Raw genomic sequence first — 20,601 nt, forward strand, 5'->3', positions numbered from 1 at the left:
AGAAAAGAGTATATCTACTGGCCAAATAAGAGAAAATAAACTGTATACCATAATAAGAATATTTTCCTGCATTTTTCATCTTTTCCAGAAGTATCTCAGTAATATTTTGGTGTTTCTTATACTTTTTCCTTAAATATTTATTGATGTTTCTTAAATAACAAATGAAGCAGAATCGCAGGAGGCATTATAAACAGATACAAAATGTTTAAGTCTTCACCATACTGAATTCAGATTTTCTTCTGTCATTACTCAAAGCCATAGTAGGGTTTTCCTGCTGTTACGTATTTCAAGCTCCTCAGAAACATGGTTATGAATTTTAGGAATATACAACTTTGATTCTTTGAATTTCCATTTTAAAGGAGAGACCTAGGGGAAAACAACCACCTCTCTCCAAACTCCTACTTTATACCGTACCTAGTCATTTGCCTTTGCTAGTTGACATTAAGTGACTTCCCATGTGAATCCCAGCCAAGGGGGCCCAGGATTTAGTTCAGGCAGTAGACTTTTTCATAGATTCCCAGAACGCAAAGCAAGTGTACAGCTTGTATGTGTTTTCTGTAAAAAAGATAGAAATTTCTGTTGCCTTGCAGTGAGTAACTGGCAAATTACAATTCATGTGAATAACTGTTCCTTCACTTACAAATTCAGTAACTGTTTTCTCTCTCTTTCTCTGTTTTTAGAAGCAGAAATAGAAATCCTATTGGTCCAGGAAAGTATGGATATGGGAAAGTGCCCTACATTTTACCTTTACAAACGGACACCGGTCAGCAGCCTCAGAAACTTCGGAGACAGCGACAGTCGTCTAGGAACCATGTATTTCATCAGAGTCCAAGTCTCATGAACACTTACAGTCAGGGAGCTAGTCCTTCACTTCAACATGGAAATCTTTATCAAGAAGAAAGTGGGCCTCAGGCTGGACATCAAGCGCTGGGACCGTCAGTTTATCAGTCATCTTCGTTTCCCGTATCTCAAAGCCTGTTTCACAGCAGTGACTCAAATCATCATGGGTCTCCATCACACCAGGCTGTCCAGGGTCAGCCTCAGCCTCAAAGAGCTGCAGCAATTGTGTGCATTGGCGCTTACAAGCAATATAAACTCTGCAACACCAATGTAAGTCTGGTTTTCCTATATTTAATTTGCTGGGCAGCTGTTGGTTTTCCCCAATATGCTAAATGTTCGCATAGTCAAGAAGTAAAGCTGAACACTGACCCTAATTAATGAATATTTTTTTTTTAACTTAGTGTCTTGGGGAATACTGAAAGTAGATGCATAATACTATAGCTACCTAATACCATAACTTCAAGGCTTTTAAGCAGTCGCTATATCTAATAATACGTAAAATTCTAATTCGATAAAAGGAGAAGTTGATTCACAGACAATTTTAGTGTTTTTCCATGTAAGAAATGGAAAAATGGAGTTAGGGTAGGCCATGTTAAGAAGATTCCCTATTTCTGAATCTGAAGATAAGGCTAACCTTTTGGGAGTGCTAGTCATGCTCTAAATACCATTTAGAGCCAGCACCTAGTAGCCTAGATCACGCCAGAATCTTTCCATGGTGTTGTGCGTGTTCTGTAACAGATGCTACTTTTACCAGTATTCAAGCTTTACATGCTTTGATTTTGTCTTCCTAGTTTATTGGAGAGAAAATGTGTTCTTTGTTAATTTTTAAGTAAAACTTACTCTGTTATTACTTCATTCAAAATGTTTGGCTAGGTGTAGCTCTGTGCTCTCAGGCAGTCCCCTGTTCTATGTGGGAGGTGGTGAGGTTTTGCAATTTTTATTCTGCTAAGTCTCCGTTTCTGGCAGTGTCACTTTAGTATTTCCTAAAGTATCTCTTCCTAATATTTGTGTCTTACATGGGTTACTAATCTAACTTAATGTTGCAAACTTGAAGAAGCTTGTATTTGGATATTAGAAGCAGGATGGTGGAGTGGTCTCAATATGTTTAAACAGCAGGCCATATTTTTCTGAGTGGGTGCACATCTGATTCTTCTGCCTCTTGGGAATCCTGTTTTGTTTAGTGGAAGCCTGCACAGTGGGGATGTAGCAACAGAAGATATGATCAGGATAAGAAAAACATGACCTAAACAAAGCATAGGAGTGCTTTTTTTGTCTCTCAGTGTAGCAGTTATTACATCTGCTTTATTTATGAATAAAGTCCATTGATTTGGAACTAGAGCAATTGATTGCAGAGCTCTAATGTCAGGAAACTTTTAGTGTATTTGTCTGAAATGGAAAACATGAAAGGGCTAATTTGAGCCTCTGAGAATAGTCTCTGGTACAAATAGCTCTTTTGAAAAACACTGTTTTTTGAAGGAAATGGGAAATGAATTTAGTACATGGGCATTAATTTGGAAAGTTTTCTGTGCTGAATTTGCTCACTGCAGTACACAAATATCCCAGTCTTTACTTCATCCCCTACTACATCAAGGCAAGAAGTTGGACAGTATTCTGCTTAACTTCAGGAATGTAACAAGATCCTTTCCAGGAAAGATCTCTTTTCAGAGGAAAAGGGGTGAGAGGTGAGGAAGTTAGAAATGAGCTAGAAGAAAGACGTAATCCCAGATGGCCAAGGTACGGAGAAGGAAGGGTTGTAAAGGAAAGTTGTTGAAAATGACAAGTGGGCTGGAGAAAAGAGAACTCTGAGCTTGTGAATTAGACAGTGGCAGGACATGCAGGTCAGTATGATGAGTGGTTTGGCCATTGACAGATTTCTTTCAGTAGTAGGGGAACAGGTGTGAAAATAACTTCATGTCAGTTTTAGAAACTGTTGTTTAAACAGAAGAATGCTATAGATGAAGAGCAAAAATAAGTGAGCGTACTGTACTGTTGCTGCATCTTTGCCCTTGTTGCATGTTTAAATGCAGTTAGAAAGAACTAATTTATATTACACGCGACTTTTAATAACAGACTGAAATTGTAGATGATGTAGTTTCTCCTAGCCATGGAGCTCTACATAGTGATATTCTTTATTCAGTGACATTTCTCTTTCCCTCTGAGAAGCTGTAATTGCTATTCAAAGTTATTTTTCTCCATAGAATGCGTTAATTAATATAATTATAGAAAAGTTGCTAAGAACATTTTTAGTATAAAGGCCAGACAAGAGCAAAACAAGGCCCATAGTGTTTCACTTGTTTGCTTGTTCTTCCTGATTAAATGCTTCTCTATCTGGGCTTTAATTGAATTTATCGGCAGTGACATGAAGCAGTGATCTTGTCAGCATGCAGAGAACAGTATCTTTTTTCTTTCTTTTTCTTTTTTCTTTTTTAATACTTCCTGGTCATACCAAAAATGAAAATCTCATGTATTGAGCGGAAAGTATTCTGTTAATGGTTGTGTTTGGCCACTCCCTCTACATTTTCTCCTTAGGGCAGTTAATTAATAACAAATTAAGTCAATCTGCCTTGGTCCATTAGGTCATTTCCTCATTATTGTACATTTATTGGTTTTTCATTAATAGCTGAACTCATTTTACATGACTGACAGCTTGGTTCGTAAAAGTTTAACTTGTGGGGTTTGGTTAGGGAGAACCTCAAAGTGCTTGTGTTTGTTCAAGTGTTTTTGCAGGTCATTAAACCTACTTTCTTATTGTACAAGTGGCTTCTCCTCTTCAGCACCTTGCATATAGGCTTTGTACACATTCACCTCAGAATATACAGCTGCCTGTCACTTCCTTCAGCAGGGAATAGTGAGCAAACATCTGTCCTTTACACACAAACAGTATTGTCAGATCTAACTGAAACCATAAGCTATTTGCAGTACAATAGGATTCTTCAACTGTAATCTGTGTTCCTCCAAGATGGGGGAGTGATGAGTAAATCTTCCGTATTTCCCTCTGCATTACAGGAGGGAGAATTATACAGGGGTGTGGGTGAAGTAGAATTTGAATGCAAACTTGTTTGGGTTGTTTGTTACCAGAACAAAGGAAGGAACTCAAATGGAACATTTGTTTACTGAGCACTTTTTGTTATTACCTGTCTCAAGCATTGCCAAGTCACTAGCTCTTTGTGAGAATATATTTATAAATTAACTTCAGGCTGCAGGTTGCTTGGGCTGTGTACACAGGGAATAGATAGAATCAGAAAACAGAAACTTTTACTTTCTTACTCTGACTCTTCAGCTATGCATATTATTACTGTAGTAGTACAGCTATGGATAATCCAGCTTTTGGTTCTGAATGCAAGTTCTTAACTTGGATTTGTGTTCCTGTGTGTAGAGCACTTGTGAATGGCATCTTTGCATGGAATGCAAAGTATCTGAAAAGCAGTTCTGGAAATGGAAAGGGGTTTTACTGTCGAAGGGATGAAGTGAAGTAAAAGGCTTATGGCCAATCCCCAGATCTACCATGATGGGGTAAATTAATATATTTAATTTCCTAGAGAATAGTAATGATACCAATGATTCTAATTTTGACTGGTGTGTATTAACACTTTCCCACTGAAAGACTTTTTTGGAAGCAGAACCCTAATTCAATAGAATTGAAGTGTTCTGCAGGAATATGTTGAGTCCATTGAAGACTGCTTTGCTTTTCTGTCACCTAAGCATATAGGTAGGCCTTGGCAGGCTCCCTTGGCACCTGGGATCTCAGGATGTTTCACCAGCTTGCTGGCATTCTGACCCAGCATTTTTGAAAGTTTTCTACACTACAGAAAATGAAACATTTTAAACGTTTCAAGTTTTAACAAAGGTAGAAGTGGAAATGTTTAATTTTGTATGGAACAGAAACTGTAATTGCCAGACAGGTCTTTTCAGAAGTGATAGGGGGCCTGTGAGGATTGCATTCATATACTGAGGTGAAGACAAATAGACGACCACATGTTTTTAAGAGTGCTTTTTTTTTTCTTTTTTAAACTGAAAAGCCCTTTCTTATTCCCAAAGAGCTACTGTGTGGTTTATTTATTTTCATTTTGGTTTTTGTATAGAGTAGGTGTTTGACAGAAGTGGTAAAGCAGGGTTATGATGACATAACTTTTCCTGAGGAAATTTAACTTTGACTTTTGAGGAATTTTCCCTGCAAACACTATGCGATTGTATGTACGTTTGGTAGCTTGTCGTTCTGTGGGTGTATAGGAAACTTATTAAAAGCTTACATTACTTTGGGTTGTGCTGTTCTTTCTTTGGCTGTTTTGGTATTTGAAGCAGAATTGCGTAAATATTAATTCAGAATGTGTTGCCACTAATGGGGTCTTAACTCGCCAGCCAGAGGCACAGAGATAGTGCTTGTAAAATATCCTACGTAGTTCTATCAGTTGCCCCTTGTATAAAAAAGAACCACATAGAGGCGTCTTTGATTAAGCTCTTAGACCACAGTTTTCCCCTCTTCATCTCTGCACCGTGGCTTTATGACATCCTCTTCAACAACTGAGAAGACTGTGTTAGAAAATGTTTTGCATTACGATGTTCCTATTGGAACTTAATTATAGGAAACTGTCTGCCTTAAATCATTAGGAAAAATATGTTGGGATAACTTTAGAAGCTCTCTCAAATAGTTTATTCCACAAGTGTGCCAGGAACGGAACACTACTACATTATTTATTAGTAGGTTAATTACTTACTAACCTCGTAAATGTTTAGTAAGGCCAGAATCACACAATTCAGAAAAAAATTGATGTCTAGAGGCTTATGGATTTTAACTGAAAAGTCAATTGCTTTGTTCAATAAATCCAAGTTACTTTAATTTAGCATCTAGGAGTCCAAGAGTCATGATTTAATGCCCTGTTATGCCAAGAACTATAGAAACAGACTAAAAGGATAGGTGCAGGTAAAAATTTTGTAGTGTATACATGGCTACAGTCATAACCTGTATTCTCCTGGTCAGGAGAAATGACCCGTGGGATCTGTAACAGAAATGATGAGATTTTTGTCTTTCTCCAAAGACAACTTATTAAGGTATAAATAAAGTGGATATAAATATATAAAGTGGTATAAATATATATTGGAGCCTTGGATAAATGCCTTAAGGCAATAAACCAGAAATATTCCACAGGAAGGTAAAGTTTGAGTGTGTATCAGTAACAAAAATCTACGAAAAGTGCAAGGGCATTATCCAAAAGACACGGGAAGAAACTTTAATATTCAGTTTACACATAGAAGAATTAAATTTTTTATGGCAAGAAATGCCAACCTTGCCATAGTGAGTCAATGAACTATCTTAACTCTGCCTTGGGTCATGCAGAACAAACTTTTATAATTGAGGCATTTTGGGACATGCTTGTAGTTTGAGTTCTGATCTTTAATGAATGGCACCAGCCCTTTCACCCAGTGAAATGTTATGAAAGAAGTGGGATTCACATCATCAATTTGGAAAATCTGAAGTGAGGGCCCATGCTGACTGCCATTATGTTTACTCCATAGAGAACAGTAGTGCTTTTGAAGCAGTGCCATACATAACTTCACAGTAAATGAGATATCTCAAGCCATTATAAATATAACGCAGGACAATGGACCATGGTTACTGTCATATAAAAAATTGCTCCTCTTGTAAAAATGTCTGAATAACATTGTAATGTTCAACCTAAGTTTTCAAATCCTTTTTGAATTAGGAGCAGTTCATGCCATTGCTCCTAAGTATCATAGTCAATTCTCTTGTTTGTTCTTGGTGTTTATATGTGACAGACAGTTACCGTAGTTTAGCATAGGAGTTAGACAATTTGTATACATTTAGCACCATTAATATGTTTGGGGTTTAGCTTGAGCATTCTGGGAGTTAAATTTTCCAGAGGCTCTGTCAACTTCCCAATAGGTATTTTCTTGATTATTAATGTACAGTATTATTTCCAAAGGTATGGTTAGCAGTAGAGCTTCGGAGTGTACGATCCTGCATTTTTCTTCTCTAAGGTTTTTTTTTGAGTTTTGAGCCTGTTAAAGGGTGAAGCTGGAGAAGTCCATGTACTGGTTGAAGTTAATTTGTGTCTAAGAACAGCTGAAAATTCAGACCCTCATTTATGCGTAGCAATAACATGATATAAAATGTTAATATTTCTTCTAAGTGCCTCAAAATCAGAACCAAAATGCCTGTCAGTTGCCTAAAACGTTTGTTTCCTAACTTCCCAGTGAACTGTGAATGGCAGGCTTCATACAGCAATTTGAGTTGTCTGAGAATTTACCATTCTTATTCTTACACTAAATGAACAGCTGGTGTCATGGAGAAGAGGAAAGGGAAAAGATCCTGTTATCCAATCACTTCATCAGTTCTGAATAGCATCATTAGCACTCAAAATACTGTGGAGTTGAGTTGGAAACTTCATTTGGGTGCTTGTTGAAATGCAGTGGTTTTTGTTGTTCCACACTATACCATGACTGTAGGGTGATCAGGGTGATACAGATGTGTGGCCTGGTTGTTGTTCAGACATAAACTCAGTGCCAAGCTTTGAAGAAGAAATGGATCAGTGAAACTTGTGACTTCAGACTTGCAGTCAGACAGTTGCATTCCTGGCATATTGTAGATTTGCTTAATAGGGTAATGTAAGTTTGAGTAGTTGTCATTTATCAATATAGACAAGTGTTGTGAGAGATACTTAAAGGCATTCCAGCTTGTCTTTGTTTCTTTTTGTCAATTCATGTTGGCAAAAGTCTTTGCTTGAAATTCTGAGCATAATTATTCAACACTCCTGTAATGAACAAAAAATTTGCATTTTACCCCTGTTGGTTTAATCGCATCCAGGTTTTCGGTGCAGAGGAAGCTGCAAATGTCTACAAACTTGGATGAGGGGAAATCCCTCAATTAATTTACAATTTTTTTTTCCTTAAAGATTGTACTTAGGAACATTTGTTTACTATTCTCATTAATTGCAGGTGTAGAAAACACCTGCTGTCAGATGTTCATCAAGTGTGCTGTGTGTTTGTCCAGAAAAGACACCTTTGCTTGCAGCATATTGCTCACATAGAGACATGCAAGTGTAATTAATAAAACAGAGCTTCTTTGTAGTGATAGGTTGCTAAGGCTGTTTATCTTCAGACTCTTGACTTTTCTTTGTGGGAAAGCCAATCCTGTATGTTTTGTATCTGTCACTGCAGTGTTGGAGAGGCAGTGGATGATCTGTAGAGGGAAGAAGCCAGTGAAACATCCCCTGCTCTTTTCTGCAAGCTATCTTTGGGTTTTGGCTTCACATTCAGTAACTTTCTAGCCAAACAATGTACTGTTTTCTTTTTCTGTATTTCTGTTTGCATTATCATTTGTTAAAGATAGCAAGCATATTAATTATCTTGACGGCTGGTTTTAGACCTCACTTTGGGTCACTTTTTGATGACAATACTTTGTGATGGTGCGTAGTTTCAGTTTGAGCAGCAAAGTGCCATTAAAAGGACTCTCTAACACGAAAAAGTCAAACCTGCAAAGATTTAGAGCTTTCAGCACTAGAGGTTTGTCAGCAATCCTATGGTAACTCTTGTCTGTTAAGAAAAATTGTTTAATTACCTTATAATTTATTATTTTACCCCAGGGACCCTGCATAGACCAACAGTTATTAGTAATACACTACTCAATGTTGTTATTTTTATTATTCAGCCTTTGGCTCCCTGCCTTAAAATGCTCCTCACAGAAGATGAGATTCTCTAGGACTAGTCATTGATACTATTACTACAATGTTTAACATTCACAAAGCTGCTGTGTGACAGCAAGATCTAATCTCTATTATAAGAAAGGGAGCTGAGATATGGAAGAACGTGGTTTAAAAAAAGCATTCAGTAATTTAATGCTTCATGTTGAGTAATTGAGATTAATCTTTTTCTTCCTGTGTTCATTATCTATTTATTACTTAACAATGGCAAAGCAAAATTTGCATTGGCCAAAACTCTAATTAGATTTCACAGCTCAACTGGAAATCAAATTTGGAGGTTTTCAGTCAGACCCGATTGGAAAGCACATAGTTCACAAACTGAGAAAGGACTGGATTAAGTAAATTGCACCATGTGTGACATTTTCCACTCAAACTAGTAGAGTAGCTAGTTCCACAAATTGCAGACTTTCATGTCCATTGTATACTTACTAACTTCTATAGTCACTAAGACAGATTATGTAAATAACTCTTCTAACCAAACATTCCTGATTATCCCCAGAGTAAGTCCATTCTGCACACTGAATGAGTTGCAGATCATATGGAAAAAATAGCATGTAATCGTATAGTTGAGATTGGACCTTGCAGGAAAAGAAAGAGCCAAATTATATAGTAATTGTATGGACAATCCCTTCTAAGTTGAGGTTAAACATTCTTTTAATGTCATCTGACTTACTGTGTATGTTTTACATAGTTGTAAAACAAAATCAAAAAAGCCTTCAAAACCAGAATACCATCATGCAATCCATCACTGTTCACAGGACTCATCAGACCACTGCAGTTGAGCTAATGGTAGAAGGCATTTGCCCCCTACTGCTCTACAGGGCAATGAAATGCTTTGCCATGGTGTTCAAAGGTTTTTCTCACAACTGTTTCTGACATTCTGCCAAATACAGCCGGTCTCTGCTTCTTCCCTCTTGCAGAAGTGGTCCCACTATATTTTCTTGCTGTCTCACTTCTCACTCTCTTAGTACTTTAATATTTTCCATCTCTTCTCCCCGTTTCCTCTGCCTCCTATCTCTCCTTCTTCTACTTAGGTTCCCCAGCTTCTCTCCAGTTTCACTTTTTTTCTTCTCAGTACCTTCTTCAGCTGGCTTGATCATCCAGTCTGATGTCTTCAATACCAGTCCTAAGTCCTAAGGTTTTCCAAAGTATTCCATGCATTTTAGGACAGGCATTTGCATTAGGCTTCTTCCTTGCTTTGTCCATGCTGCCTGCAACAGGCTGAAGTGGCTATTAAGGGCAGAGAGTTTTCATTTGGAGTGCCTGCCTCTGATGCAGACCTCAGGAGTGCATACCCATAGCTCCTGGAAAACTTCTCAGCCTCTTTTAGCCTCAGATGTGGAACACACTTCTTGTAAACAGGTTGTTCCAGCAGTTTAGCTGTGGAACTTTAACAAGTTTTGACTGAACATGTACAGAGTATGATTATCAGCATTTTTTCAGAATCTTGTGGCCTGGCTTTATTTGGGTAGATTTCCATATAAAGGCAGAGGATGCATTCTTGACACAAGCCGACTTTCTCAGCTGACTTCATTTTGTTCATTAAATAAAACAGGCACTTCTATTTTGAAAAGATAATAATAAAAAAATATTATCAGAATCTTTGAAGCATGGGAACAAAATAAAGCATTTCCCCCTCTTGTCTCCCTTCAGACTCCTTCTTGGGATGAAAAACTTCAGTCAAAAACATGAGACTTAAGACAGATACCAGGAGTGGAAAGTTTGAGTTTGAACAGTTGAAGTTTGACAAATTCATAAGTAAATGGACAGTGCTACCAGCTGTGGCTCTACCGAAGTATTATAAAATATGTTAAATGCATCTACTAGTTAAAGGTGCTGGGTTTTTTTTAAGTAGTATGACCTGGGAAGAAAGAATATATTGCAGGAACAGTGCGTGTTGTATCAGAACCTCATTTTTGTTGGAAACAAGGGCTCTAAAACATGAGTAATGCTGTAATTTCTGTTACATTTGGCTCCTGCAAACTCTGTTATTTTTAAGCTGCTTTAATGATGATCTATAACTGTTCACTTTTTGTGGAAAACGAATTGTTCCACTTTGTAGGTAGGGTTTTTATCTATTTGTATTATTTTATCTTTTTTTAATCGAGAAAGAACAAAATGCATTCTCTCAATGGACTTAACAGAATTCACCCTAAATGTAGTAACTTCTGTGCCTCATATAGCACTGCATAAACATTTCTGTTGCCTGCAACAGCAGGCTTGTCAGGCGACAGGTTGTCAGTTAGAATAGAAATCTTTCTTTAAGAATATTGTGATTGCTGCTGTAATAAGAATTTTTAGAAAGTGGAATATTATGGTAATACAAATCAAACTTTCCTAAGCTTTCAGCCCTTCTGCTAGAATCATTCAGGTAGTCCTTCCTCCCACACAAAGGCCAGTCATTTAAATGGAATGCATGCAATTGAATTTCCATTTAAATTGATGCGGCTTTCATACCGAAAACTCGTAAAGGATTATTTCCTTGTACTGATGAAGCTGATAGAAGAGTATAGTGAAACCTTCGTGACATAAAGGCTGCACCCCAAAATGAATAAGCTGCTCCAAGAACATTGTTTTTAAAAATTTAAATACTGCTGGAAACACTAAAATAGATGTTTTACTGCATTGACATAATTTTCTACAAACTACAAGGACTAGATATATCGTCTTTGCTTGAAGTCTGTTGATTTCACTAGAGTTACATCAAGTATGAGTTTGTGTCAGGGTTTTTCAAAGCTGATGTTGGTGGGGCCTTTCAAAAAGAGTTTTCAAGTGGCTGATTTTTCTAGTATAAAGCATGCTACTTATATATTAAAATATCTTTAGTACATAAACTGTACATTTTCTGAGGAACACTGTTAAAACGTGCTCTATTTTTCAGATATAGTTGGAACAATGTAGACAGATGAGACACTGAATCTGCAGTGAGGCTGAAAACTTCCATGTTAAGGCATTCTTCAGACTTTGAGCCAGGTTGTGTCAAATGGAAATAACTTTTCATTGATTTTACATTAAATGAGGCAATAGTGTGCAGTTTAAGCACCTTGAGCATTATGTCGTGTTTCTAAAAATAGATATTTGAATGAAGGGATTCTTGTATTTTGTGGATTTTTTATTATTTACATAGAAAAATGATACTGCTGAGACTGAGAACAGCTGTTGTACAAAGTAGTTATGATTTCTGTTGCAAATGCCAAGCTTTTGATGCTTGATTGGGATCATGTAAAGAACATTCTGTGTGCACTCCAGTCTCAGTACTGAAGTACTACTTTGCTCAGGGAACTGGGCACTAAAAGAAATTTGTGACAGTAAAATAGTAACTACATTTTGAAAAAAAGGCTTTGGAATGGGTTGACAGTCATCTGGTCTTTTGCTGGATCAAAAAGAAGACTAGCAACAGTCAACTGGCTAGATCATTGGCAGGTGTGAATTGACATAGCTCTGACTTCCATAACACACTTGCATATCACTTTACACCAGATGATAGTCTGTTCCAGCAAGGTCTGTTTTCAGTATTTGTCTTCCATTTTCTAATTTTTCAACTTAGATTTTTTAGAAACCTATTATTGTTTCTCAGATTGTTTTATTGTTTGATTATTTGGTTTGGTTTCTTTGGAATAGCATTTGTAAAATCTTAGCAATAAGCACAAATGGATGATTTCCTTGACACATTTTTGGTACTACTGAGGAACAGTTGATTTTCCTAGTTTAGCTTTTTGGTGAGCCCCTCCTAAGCTTACAGTGCCAATTTCTTCCAGTCATGCACATTAGATCAGTGTAGATGCTTTGTGTGGGATGGGTTAGTGGCTAACATTTTATTTAACAAAACCAAAACTGGACTTGAATCTTTTACAAGTTGTTGAAAATCTTAAATAAAATAAGTTATTTCAATCCAATCACAAGGGTCTGTCAATGAGAATTTAAAAAAAAGCCACAAACCTGTAAAGTTAAGCAGAAATACTTCTTTTTCCATCTGTTGGGTTGATCTTCCCCATTATTAGACATACGGTGTTTTCATCTGTAAAGTGTTATGGAAGGGAAAGTGACAGTTGCCCTTGCCATGGTATGCATTAATGCCTTATTTGTTTGATACATTAAAGAGTTAGTAAAGATTAGGTTTGGGTAACACTTTAAAGACTGTTCTGGTTAAATTCAGAGGACTTTCTTAGTGCAAAGCTGAAATCATTAATTGAAAAAAGGGTTCTTAAGTTCCAGACTGAGATGGTAGCGATTCCCTTACCCATGGCAGTGGTAGACAGCACGTACCTCAGGGAAGGCAGGCACCCCCCTGTACAGCTCTGCCATGGACCATTTTCCAAACACAATCTCATTCCCAGCTGAATGGGCTGTGGGCGGAAATAGAATGATTTTGTATTGTGCACACCTCTAAGGTCTTTTCCATCTGTGACAGGCAGTCCCTTGAAAGCAGTGAGGGTAAAAAGAAACCTGTATTACTTGCTCCCTTAGACTCAGCATTGCTTCAGAATGTCTCTCTGGTTAGTAATGAAAGTTAGTAGTTTATGACAATTGTCATAACTAACCTTAATCTCCATTGCAACAGACATGTAGGTGTAAATTCATAGCTTCAGGCAGTGCTGACATTTCAGCAGTACAGGTGCTCATTCCCTGTAAACTTGTCCAGATACCAGTGTGTTCACAGATGTTAATTTTTATTCCATTTTCAAGCCAGACATTTATAGTGTACTGTCTGTGGTCATGGGCTGTAACTAGAGCTGGCTAGCGCTGGTTTTACTGCAGAGCTGCCCTTCGCATTATTTTAAACATGCAATGTTTTAACGTTTCTTGCATGTTTTTGTTTTTCAGAAGCACCAATTCCATTTGAATAAAACCCCTGCCTGATATTTTGTGCCATGGGTATCTAGACACATTCAGTGGACTTTATTTTTGTCTGTAGTAGGCAGACTATTATCTTCATGTTTTGTTGCTGTTTTTGAAAGTTAGAACTATTAGGGGAGTAAAAGCATCTCCAGTAGTTTAAATTCTGGAGGTCTTTCAGTGTGTTTTCAGCTAGACAAAATTAGGTTGCTTTGATTCTAAGCAACACTGATAGGGGTGTCTGTGGTTCTTAGCAAAGAGAAAAAACGTAGCAGAAGGGTTAAAATTTGAATGACTCAAGATTCTGCTTTTAGATGTGAACACTGAAATTCCATAGGCTTCAGGAGGAGCAAGGCACTTCAGAGCAGAAGTTCCCTGCAGACATGGAGGATTGTTGTGTAAAGAACTGGAATGTATATAGTCTGCATATTGCAGGAACTTGCTGCTTTTAAGAGTATGTTCTGAAAATGAAAGAAGAATCTTCAGATTACTGTTTCAGAAACAAGTATTTTAATTCATTTTCTTTGGAGATGTGTTTATCCTTTGGAATGTCAAAGGTTCAATATGATTAGATAGAACCACTGCAGGAAATGAAAACTGGAGTACAACTAGTACAACTTGGAATTAATTTAATATATAGTATTGTACACACAGAAAATATGAATTGTGAATTATGCCTGAGTCTGGAGAATCCAGAATGACTCTAGGGCCTGTCTGGTGATTGTAGGTCATAAAAATGAAACGGTGCCAAAAATCTTAGTCAATGTTTTAATTGCCTTTAGAGGTGGTTTCAGGATCGAAATGGCCCATTTACGCATTTCCAGAAGTGCATTATCTCAGTGCAGCTTTCAAACAGCTTTGCTAATGGCAGGCTTGCATCCAGTGTGAGTGCACATCTGCTGGCAGACTGATAATTTTCTGGTGCTTTGCCAGCACTTCATTAATTAACCAAGGTGTTGAAGATTGGTTAAAACCCTGTGCTTTTCAAATGTTTCCCAAAAGCTAAAAAGCAAATAGGGTGGTTTCTTTGTTTTACAGTCTTAGCTGCACTAGCAGCTCATTTTAAGAGTGTTGTAACGGTACATGGCAAAGAGAAGTACTCTGTATTGTTGTCCTCAGAATATTTTCATACCTGTATGTCTCAGATGAAACTGAGGCATAAATAAAGCTACTATTTCAGAAGTACAGAGTTTCTGTCAGCTGCAGACAGATGCATTTCAAGAATTTGACCTAAGGTCCAAACCCACGAAAGGATATTTCTGAAATGTTCTGTCATAAGCACTGCATGCCTCATCAACACAGTGCTGTGCTGCTGCTGTTATTTCACGTTCTGAAAGTACAGGAAGAGAAGTTGGCCAGGTTGTCATACTCTTTGAAACACCTGCATCAAGATGCAGCAGTGGAAGCTCTGGAAGCATCTTACCTGGTGAGAAAATGTCCGTCACTTCAAAGGTCCTGCTTTACAGGACAATACTTTACAGCATTGTTTTTTCCAAGCAGCACGTTTTAATTAGGAGAGACATCATCTAAACCCATATAAGGTTATGGATTCTAGGTGCTGTTTCTAGTTTTATAGTGCACAACTGAAAAAATAATAATTATAAAAAAAAAACCCCAAAACAACATTTCCCAGCACAGGGTAGTTTTCTAGATAATTTATATCTGCCTTTACATGATGGAATCTGAGATTTAGCTTCATAGATGCAATGTGTATGTTTTGCCTATCGGGCCTCCACACACCTGGTTAAAAAAGGAGATTTTGTTTCTGTTCTTTTCTTTATTACAAACACCCAAAGGGGCCATCCTGTTTTTTTTATCAACACCCCTATAAAAACTTCAGGTAACTGTTCAAATAATCACAAAAGAAAATTAAGTTTTTGAGGAAAAAAGAAACAATTCCGGATCTGTGATTAAAAAAGCAATGAATAAAGTCAACATTCTGTTTTCAACAAAACTTTTCAAGTCCCTACGAGGCAGCACAATCCTAATGCCCTCTCATATCACGTAGGGGGAATCACACAGTAAGGCTAAATATTTTAGCAAAGTTCATTCCAAAGGCCTCTGGGAGATTTTGGAAAGATCCAGGTTGTTTAAATCCTAGTACTCTGGCTTAGCCACAGGAACATTCTTGATCTGTAAACATGCCAACATGCCTGCTTTTTAAAGCAAAATTGCTGTTTGTGTGGGAGAGGGCCAGGAAAAGTGTAGGGATTTGCCATGGGCAGGCCCTCGGACAGAGTGTGAGCCAAGCACAGGTGGGACCTGCTGCATGTGGTGCAGCCTGATCTGTCCTCAGTAAGCTCCCTGTGTCTGCCAGCTGAGTGTGTGAGCTGGGAAGCAAAAAATGAAGTACAACTAATAGACATTGTAACTATGAGCTTTGGCATTGTCATCTTCTCACACCAATGCTTGTTGCTGTCTTTTAGGAGTTTTACATTCAAGCTATATGTGTTTGTGTCAGAGACAGTAATAAAATTAAAGTGTAAAGGTAGGTTGCATGCTCAAGGAGTACATAAAGAAGAGAGGCCAAGAGAAAGTGCCTGGCACTCTTAGGTCTTCTCTAAAAAGCTCCGGGATTTTATTTTCAGGGGGGCTGAGCAGGAGGTGGCGTAAGACTGTCATTTCATGCAGCTGTGCGTTAAGGAGTTAGGTAGGGGTAATAGATAGTGTATAGATGTTAACTAGTCTGTAACATAGAGCACGGTATAACTTTTTTAAGCCTTGGTGATTCATAAACTGTAGCAAGTTTGACTAGTTGTACATGGTGGGTAACTCTTTCATGGAACATTTTAAAATGAGCATAATCTGTAGGTCACACTCTCCAATTTTTACTCATAACTTTATTTGGTAGTTAAAATCTGATGAAAGAAATATGGGAAAGAAGACTGGGTTAGGACTTTTAAAATAGCAGGGATGTTACTGAGTTAGCCTTTTCTTCTGATTTTGGCTTGATCCACACAATTTTGAGTGTATTTGTCAGCCCTTTGTCCTGCTTTAAAGCAATGGGGCCTCTGTCCTGTGAGTAACTTTCAGTAAGTTTAAAAACAGAAATTGTAGCTATATAAAAATGATCTTAGAAGGGGCGGGTGTCACTATTTTTTGGCAACAGCAATGAATATCTTGGTCTTTTTATTCATATATTATCTGCAGTTGGTATGAACGGGGTGTACAGGAAATGGTTTATGAGCCAGAAATACTGGTACACACGAGCACAAGGCTTAGAAAAGGAAAAACAAGAGAAACAACAAAACTTCACAATAGGCTGTCAGAAAATGTGTGCCAAAAAAAAAGGGAAGAACATTCCAAAAAGAAACCCTTCAGGCTGCGTTCTTTGTTGGTGCAAACTGATGTCATTCTGCTGTAAGTCAATGTGGTGACCCTAATTTATGCTAGCTCAGGTTCCATCCCTTCACCTTAGGGATATGTGCAATAATTGGTTTCCATGACAAATGTAAGGTTCCTAGCCATGGTTGGCTGGTTCTTGCAGCTGAATTTCCCTTGCTGCATTGCTGTCACGGACGTAAGGATGTGTATTTCAGTTGCGGAAATAGAGCTTTGCTTTCAGCATGTGGCACTAGAAAGACTTTTGGTCCCACCCTCCCAATGGAGTTTGGTGGCTCATTGTCCTATTTTCAGGAGGCTTTTTTTTCAGTTGTGTGTTTTTTTTTTTTTTTTTTTTCATTAGAAGGTTTGTTGAAGAAACAATATTTGCATGTACTTGGAGATCTCCAAAGGGTGGGTGTACAAAGCACAGATGGCCATTTGGCCAGAAACAGTATTTATTCTAGAAGATTTGTTACTGTGATTCTCATAGAAGATAAAGTTGTCCATGAACCTTCCCCCAGGCATGTCTTTGGTACAGTTTATAACCCACTTGAAAGATCTTGACTTTAACATCTCGCTGATCCAGTTACAAACGTCATCATATAGAGATGGTGGATACAAAGCAGACTCCTCTGGGACCTCTGGTGTGCTGGCTTTTACTGCAAAGACAACCAATCTTTTCCCCTATACAGATGTAAGAGAACTGAGTTGCCACAAGAGCTGTTCTTACTAATCCTCTTGCTGTTCCCTTCAAAAACAGTTATTTAGCCATGCTGCTTTCATATAATGTTGCCTCTAGATTTACCTTGAAATGTCTCCTATAGGAAAAAATATTCTGCTGTTCTAGCCCGGTTCTTCAGGTGTTTGTATTGCTCTTGAATAGTGTTTTTAATAGCCATTTTGATAATCTAAAGGTTACCTGAAAAGAATGCATCTGAGACCAAAGCTTGTCCATGGATAGACATTGTTCTAATTAACCCCCACCTTTTCTAGAGATCTTTCTCCCCTTTGTGTGTGCCCACACACAGCATAGCGTTCTGCTGTAACTGCTTGAGTGTGAGGATACAGGCAGAACAAAGTAATTAAGTATTTAACTTGTATTTACTTTTGGAATCTGCTTCACATCTAAGTAAGGCTTGTCTGCCAAAGGCTTGTGTTGAAACTGACTTAATAAAAGATGTTACTTCTATCTGTAAAACTTGCCCGGCCTCAATACGTGTGTGTGTGCACATGCTTGTATATAGGAAGCTGTTTTGACTATTTAGCTTCAAGAACTCTTAAGTGAGCGTTTGGAGGCACAGCTTAAAATACAAAGGAGTGTTACAACTGAACCCCGGACATCACTGTAGTAACAGCATGTTGAAATAAAAAAGAAAAAGTGGTAATATGGTATTGAAGCATAGGATGAGAAGAAGCTGGTGTGGCCAGCTTTTAATAAGTTATGGAAGCATGTATGTTCAGTGTTTCAACTCTGCTGAATCTGAGCCCAGAAAATTAATAATGAAAAATGTGAAGCTATTGTGGACAGGAAATGATTTGGGTGTAATTTATTGAATTTATCTTGAAATGTCATCTTTTTGCTGACGAAAATGACAGCTAAATAAAAAATGGCCTTTTTTGGTACAACTCTTGCTCCTTCAACTCCACAAATTCTTTTTTTTTTTTTTTTTTTTTGCTTGTTTGTTACCTGTTTTAATCTCATTGGGATTAGAATTTGGCAATGCCTTCATTAACTTTCTAGAGTAAATAAGTAAGAAAGCAGTCATAACATTGCTGTTGATTCTAATGTGACTTCTTTTTTTTTGTCTAAACAGATGTGTCCTGAAAGCAGCAGAAATATCAGAGAGGTGCAGTGTGCATCGTACAATAACAAGCCATTTATGGGTCGATTTTATGAATGGGAACCTTTTGCAGAAGGTAAGGGAAGACAACTTGGTTTTGTATTATTATACAGATTGTGTTTTGGAAAGGTAAATGTGATTTTTACCCAGTGGAAGCCATCATGCTTTGACTGTATCTTCCTCATTTTTCTCTGTTCATCTGCTGCATTTATTCATGGGCAGACAAGTCAATAATCTCAGATCAGTATTTCTAGTATTTACAGGGATGAAAGCATGTAAGTTCTACTTTGGCTGGTATACACCATTGGCTCCATATACTGTTGCAACAGTATTTCAGCTACTACATGTTAACTGTCTTCTTTTTTAAATGTATTCACTTTTAATGACAAAGCCTCAGTATAGTTCCATTTCAGTAAATGGGATTAATTTTTATTTAAACCAGTGTAGCATGTTACTCATGGTCCTTAGGCTTTCATTTCAGGACTGTCTGGCTGTCTAATCTGTATTTTCTAATGCATGTTTGATGGTTGGGATGATGACTATGGGAGGGATAACTGTGTTACAGACTTCCCCAGCTGCATGTTGAACTGATTGTCCTGGGACACATAGCAGTGGCAGCACTAGGAGTGGTCTGCCACCCCTCTAGAATCCTAACCTTTGGAGGATAAAAACTCAGTTGGGGGCCATAACCTTTCTCCAGAAACATCTTTGTTAATAGCTATTTATTTTGTTTTCTTTATGTAAACAAGAGCTGGGCCCAACTCAGCTGAGATTCATGATTATTTATGAGGTAAATGATCTTCAAGTGTGTCTCTGGATTCAGAGGAATGTAGTTCCTGTCTTATTTTTTTAAATTTACTTTTTTTTTGAAAGTTGTTTTCCACACAACTTCAAAGACAAAAAGGGTTTATGCATAAAGAAATACATATGCATAGTTACCTTTATTATTCTGAGGCCATTCTATCACTTTGTGTGAATTACTAGTAGAAGAGTACAATGATGACTTCGTTACCCACAGTCTCCTGTACCAAGAGGCTTTGTGTGCTCTTTCCCAGTGCAATGTCTCCCCTCCAAACGGAAACACAGTCTCTCCTAAATTTTAAAATGCAGGATATAGGCCCATCTACTTATCATTTCTAAATTTAACAGCAAAGTACAAGGAAGAGAATTTACCTGTATTTTTCTAAGGGTCTCTTGAATATGGCTTTTATTGCCTTCTGTTTAAGTAGCTACATAGAAAACAATGCCACACAATTAAGTAGAAATAATACATTATGCCATGGTTTTTAATGTATTACAGTCAATGTTCGCAGGGATTTCTCTTTGCTGGAAGACTTCAATTCAAATAAAGCCTTCTGTGTACTATGTTTTACCTTGAGTGCAGTGCCTTCCCCTGTGTGTCCTAAAATAGGCACTGTGGCAAGATTTACGCGTTTGCATGTACCTTCAGCGTCAGTGATGTGCTCTGGGGCGATTAGTGCTCTGTGTACGTTTTACTTTCCTTCAGTCTGTAAAACTCGTTGGGCTCTCAGCTCCAAAAGGGAGGCAAAATAAGAGATTTGAAAAAGGAACAGGAAAGTTTATTTCATGATTGTTGGATTCTTCCTGGTTCTCATATTTTTATTGCCCCTACCTTCATTCTAATAGGTTTAGAAGGAGAAAAGGGTTATAGCTACTGTTAATAAGCTGAGGTGTCATGTCTGTCTTGTAGTATAGAGCCTGACACTAAGTTTTGAATGGAAAGCAGTAAAAAGCATGTGTGTAGGGCTGCATCTGGGTGTGTCAGCTGGAAGACCAGCATGTACTGCTGTCATTGTATTGCTCTTGGGGACTGAGGGGGCCCCTTGTTGGACTGCATTGTTTGACCAGCTCTCTCTGAGCCAGCTTTTGAGGTTCTGTGCCTTGCCTTATTGCACAAAGGCAAAATGCCTCTTTTGTAACAATAAAGATTCTTCCAAAGATGTGCTGAAGGCAGTATTAGAAGTCATAGTTCATTTATTTTTCCAGGGACTCAAGGAGTGTTGCAAGTGTGTGAAGTTCCT

General features: G+C 37.7%; 1 protein-coding gene across 5 annotated transcripts in view; it reads left to right on the forward strand.

Moving 5' to 3' along the window:
* The window catches only part of THSD4 (thrombospondin type 1 domain containing 4), a 317,288-nt gene that overhangs the window by 86,590 nt on the left and 210,097 nt on the right, over positions 1 to 20,601 (forward strand). For all 5 annotated transcript variants that reach the window (XM_062627009.1, XM_062627000.1, XM_062626986.1 and 2 more), the window contains 2 exons: positions 681 to 1,110; positions 18,533 to 18,635. In XM_062627009.1, coding sequence (XP_062482993.1) covers positions 681 to 1,110; positions 18,533 to 18,635 — 533 coding nt within the window. The remainder of the gene's footprint in view (positions 1 to 680; positions 1,111 to 18,532; positions 18,636 to 20,601) is intronic.

This window comes from Pezoporus occidentalis, unplaced genomic scaffold, assembly GCF_034315485.1.
Source record: "Pezoporus occidentalis ecotype Australia unplaced genomic scaffold, CSIRO_AGI_Poc_V1 ctg11, whole genome shotgun sequence".
Lineage (NCBI taxonomy): Eukaryota > Metazoa > Chordata > Aves > Psittaciformes > Psittacidae > Pezoporus > Pezoporus occidentalis.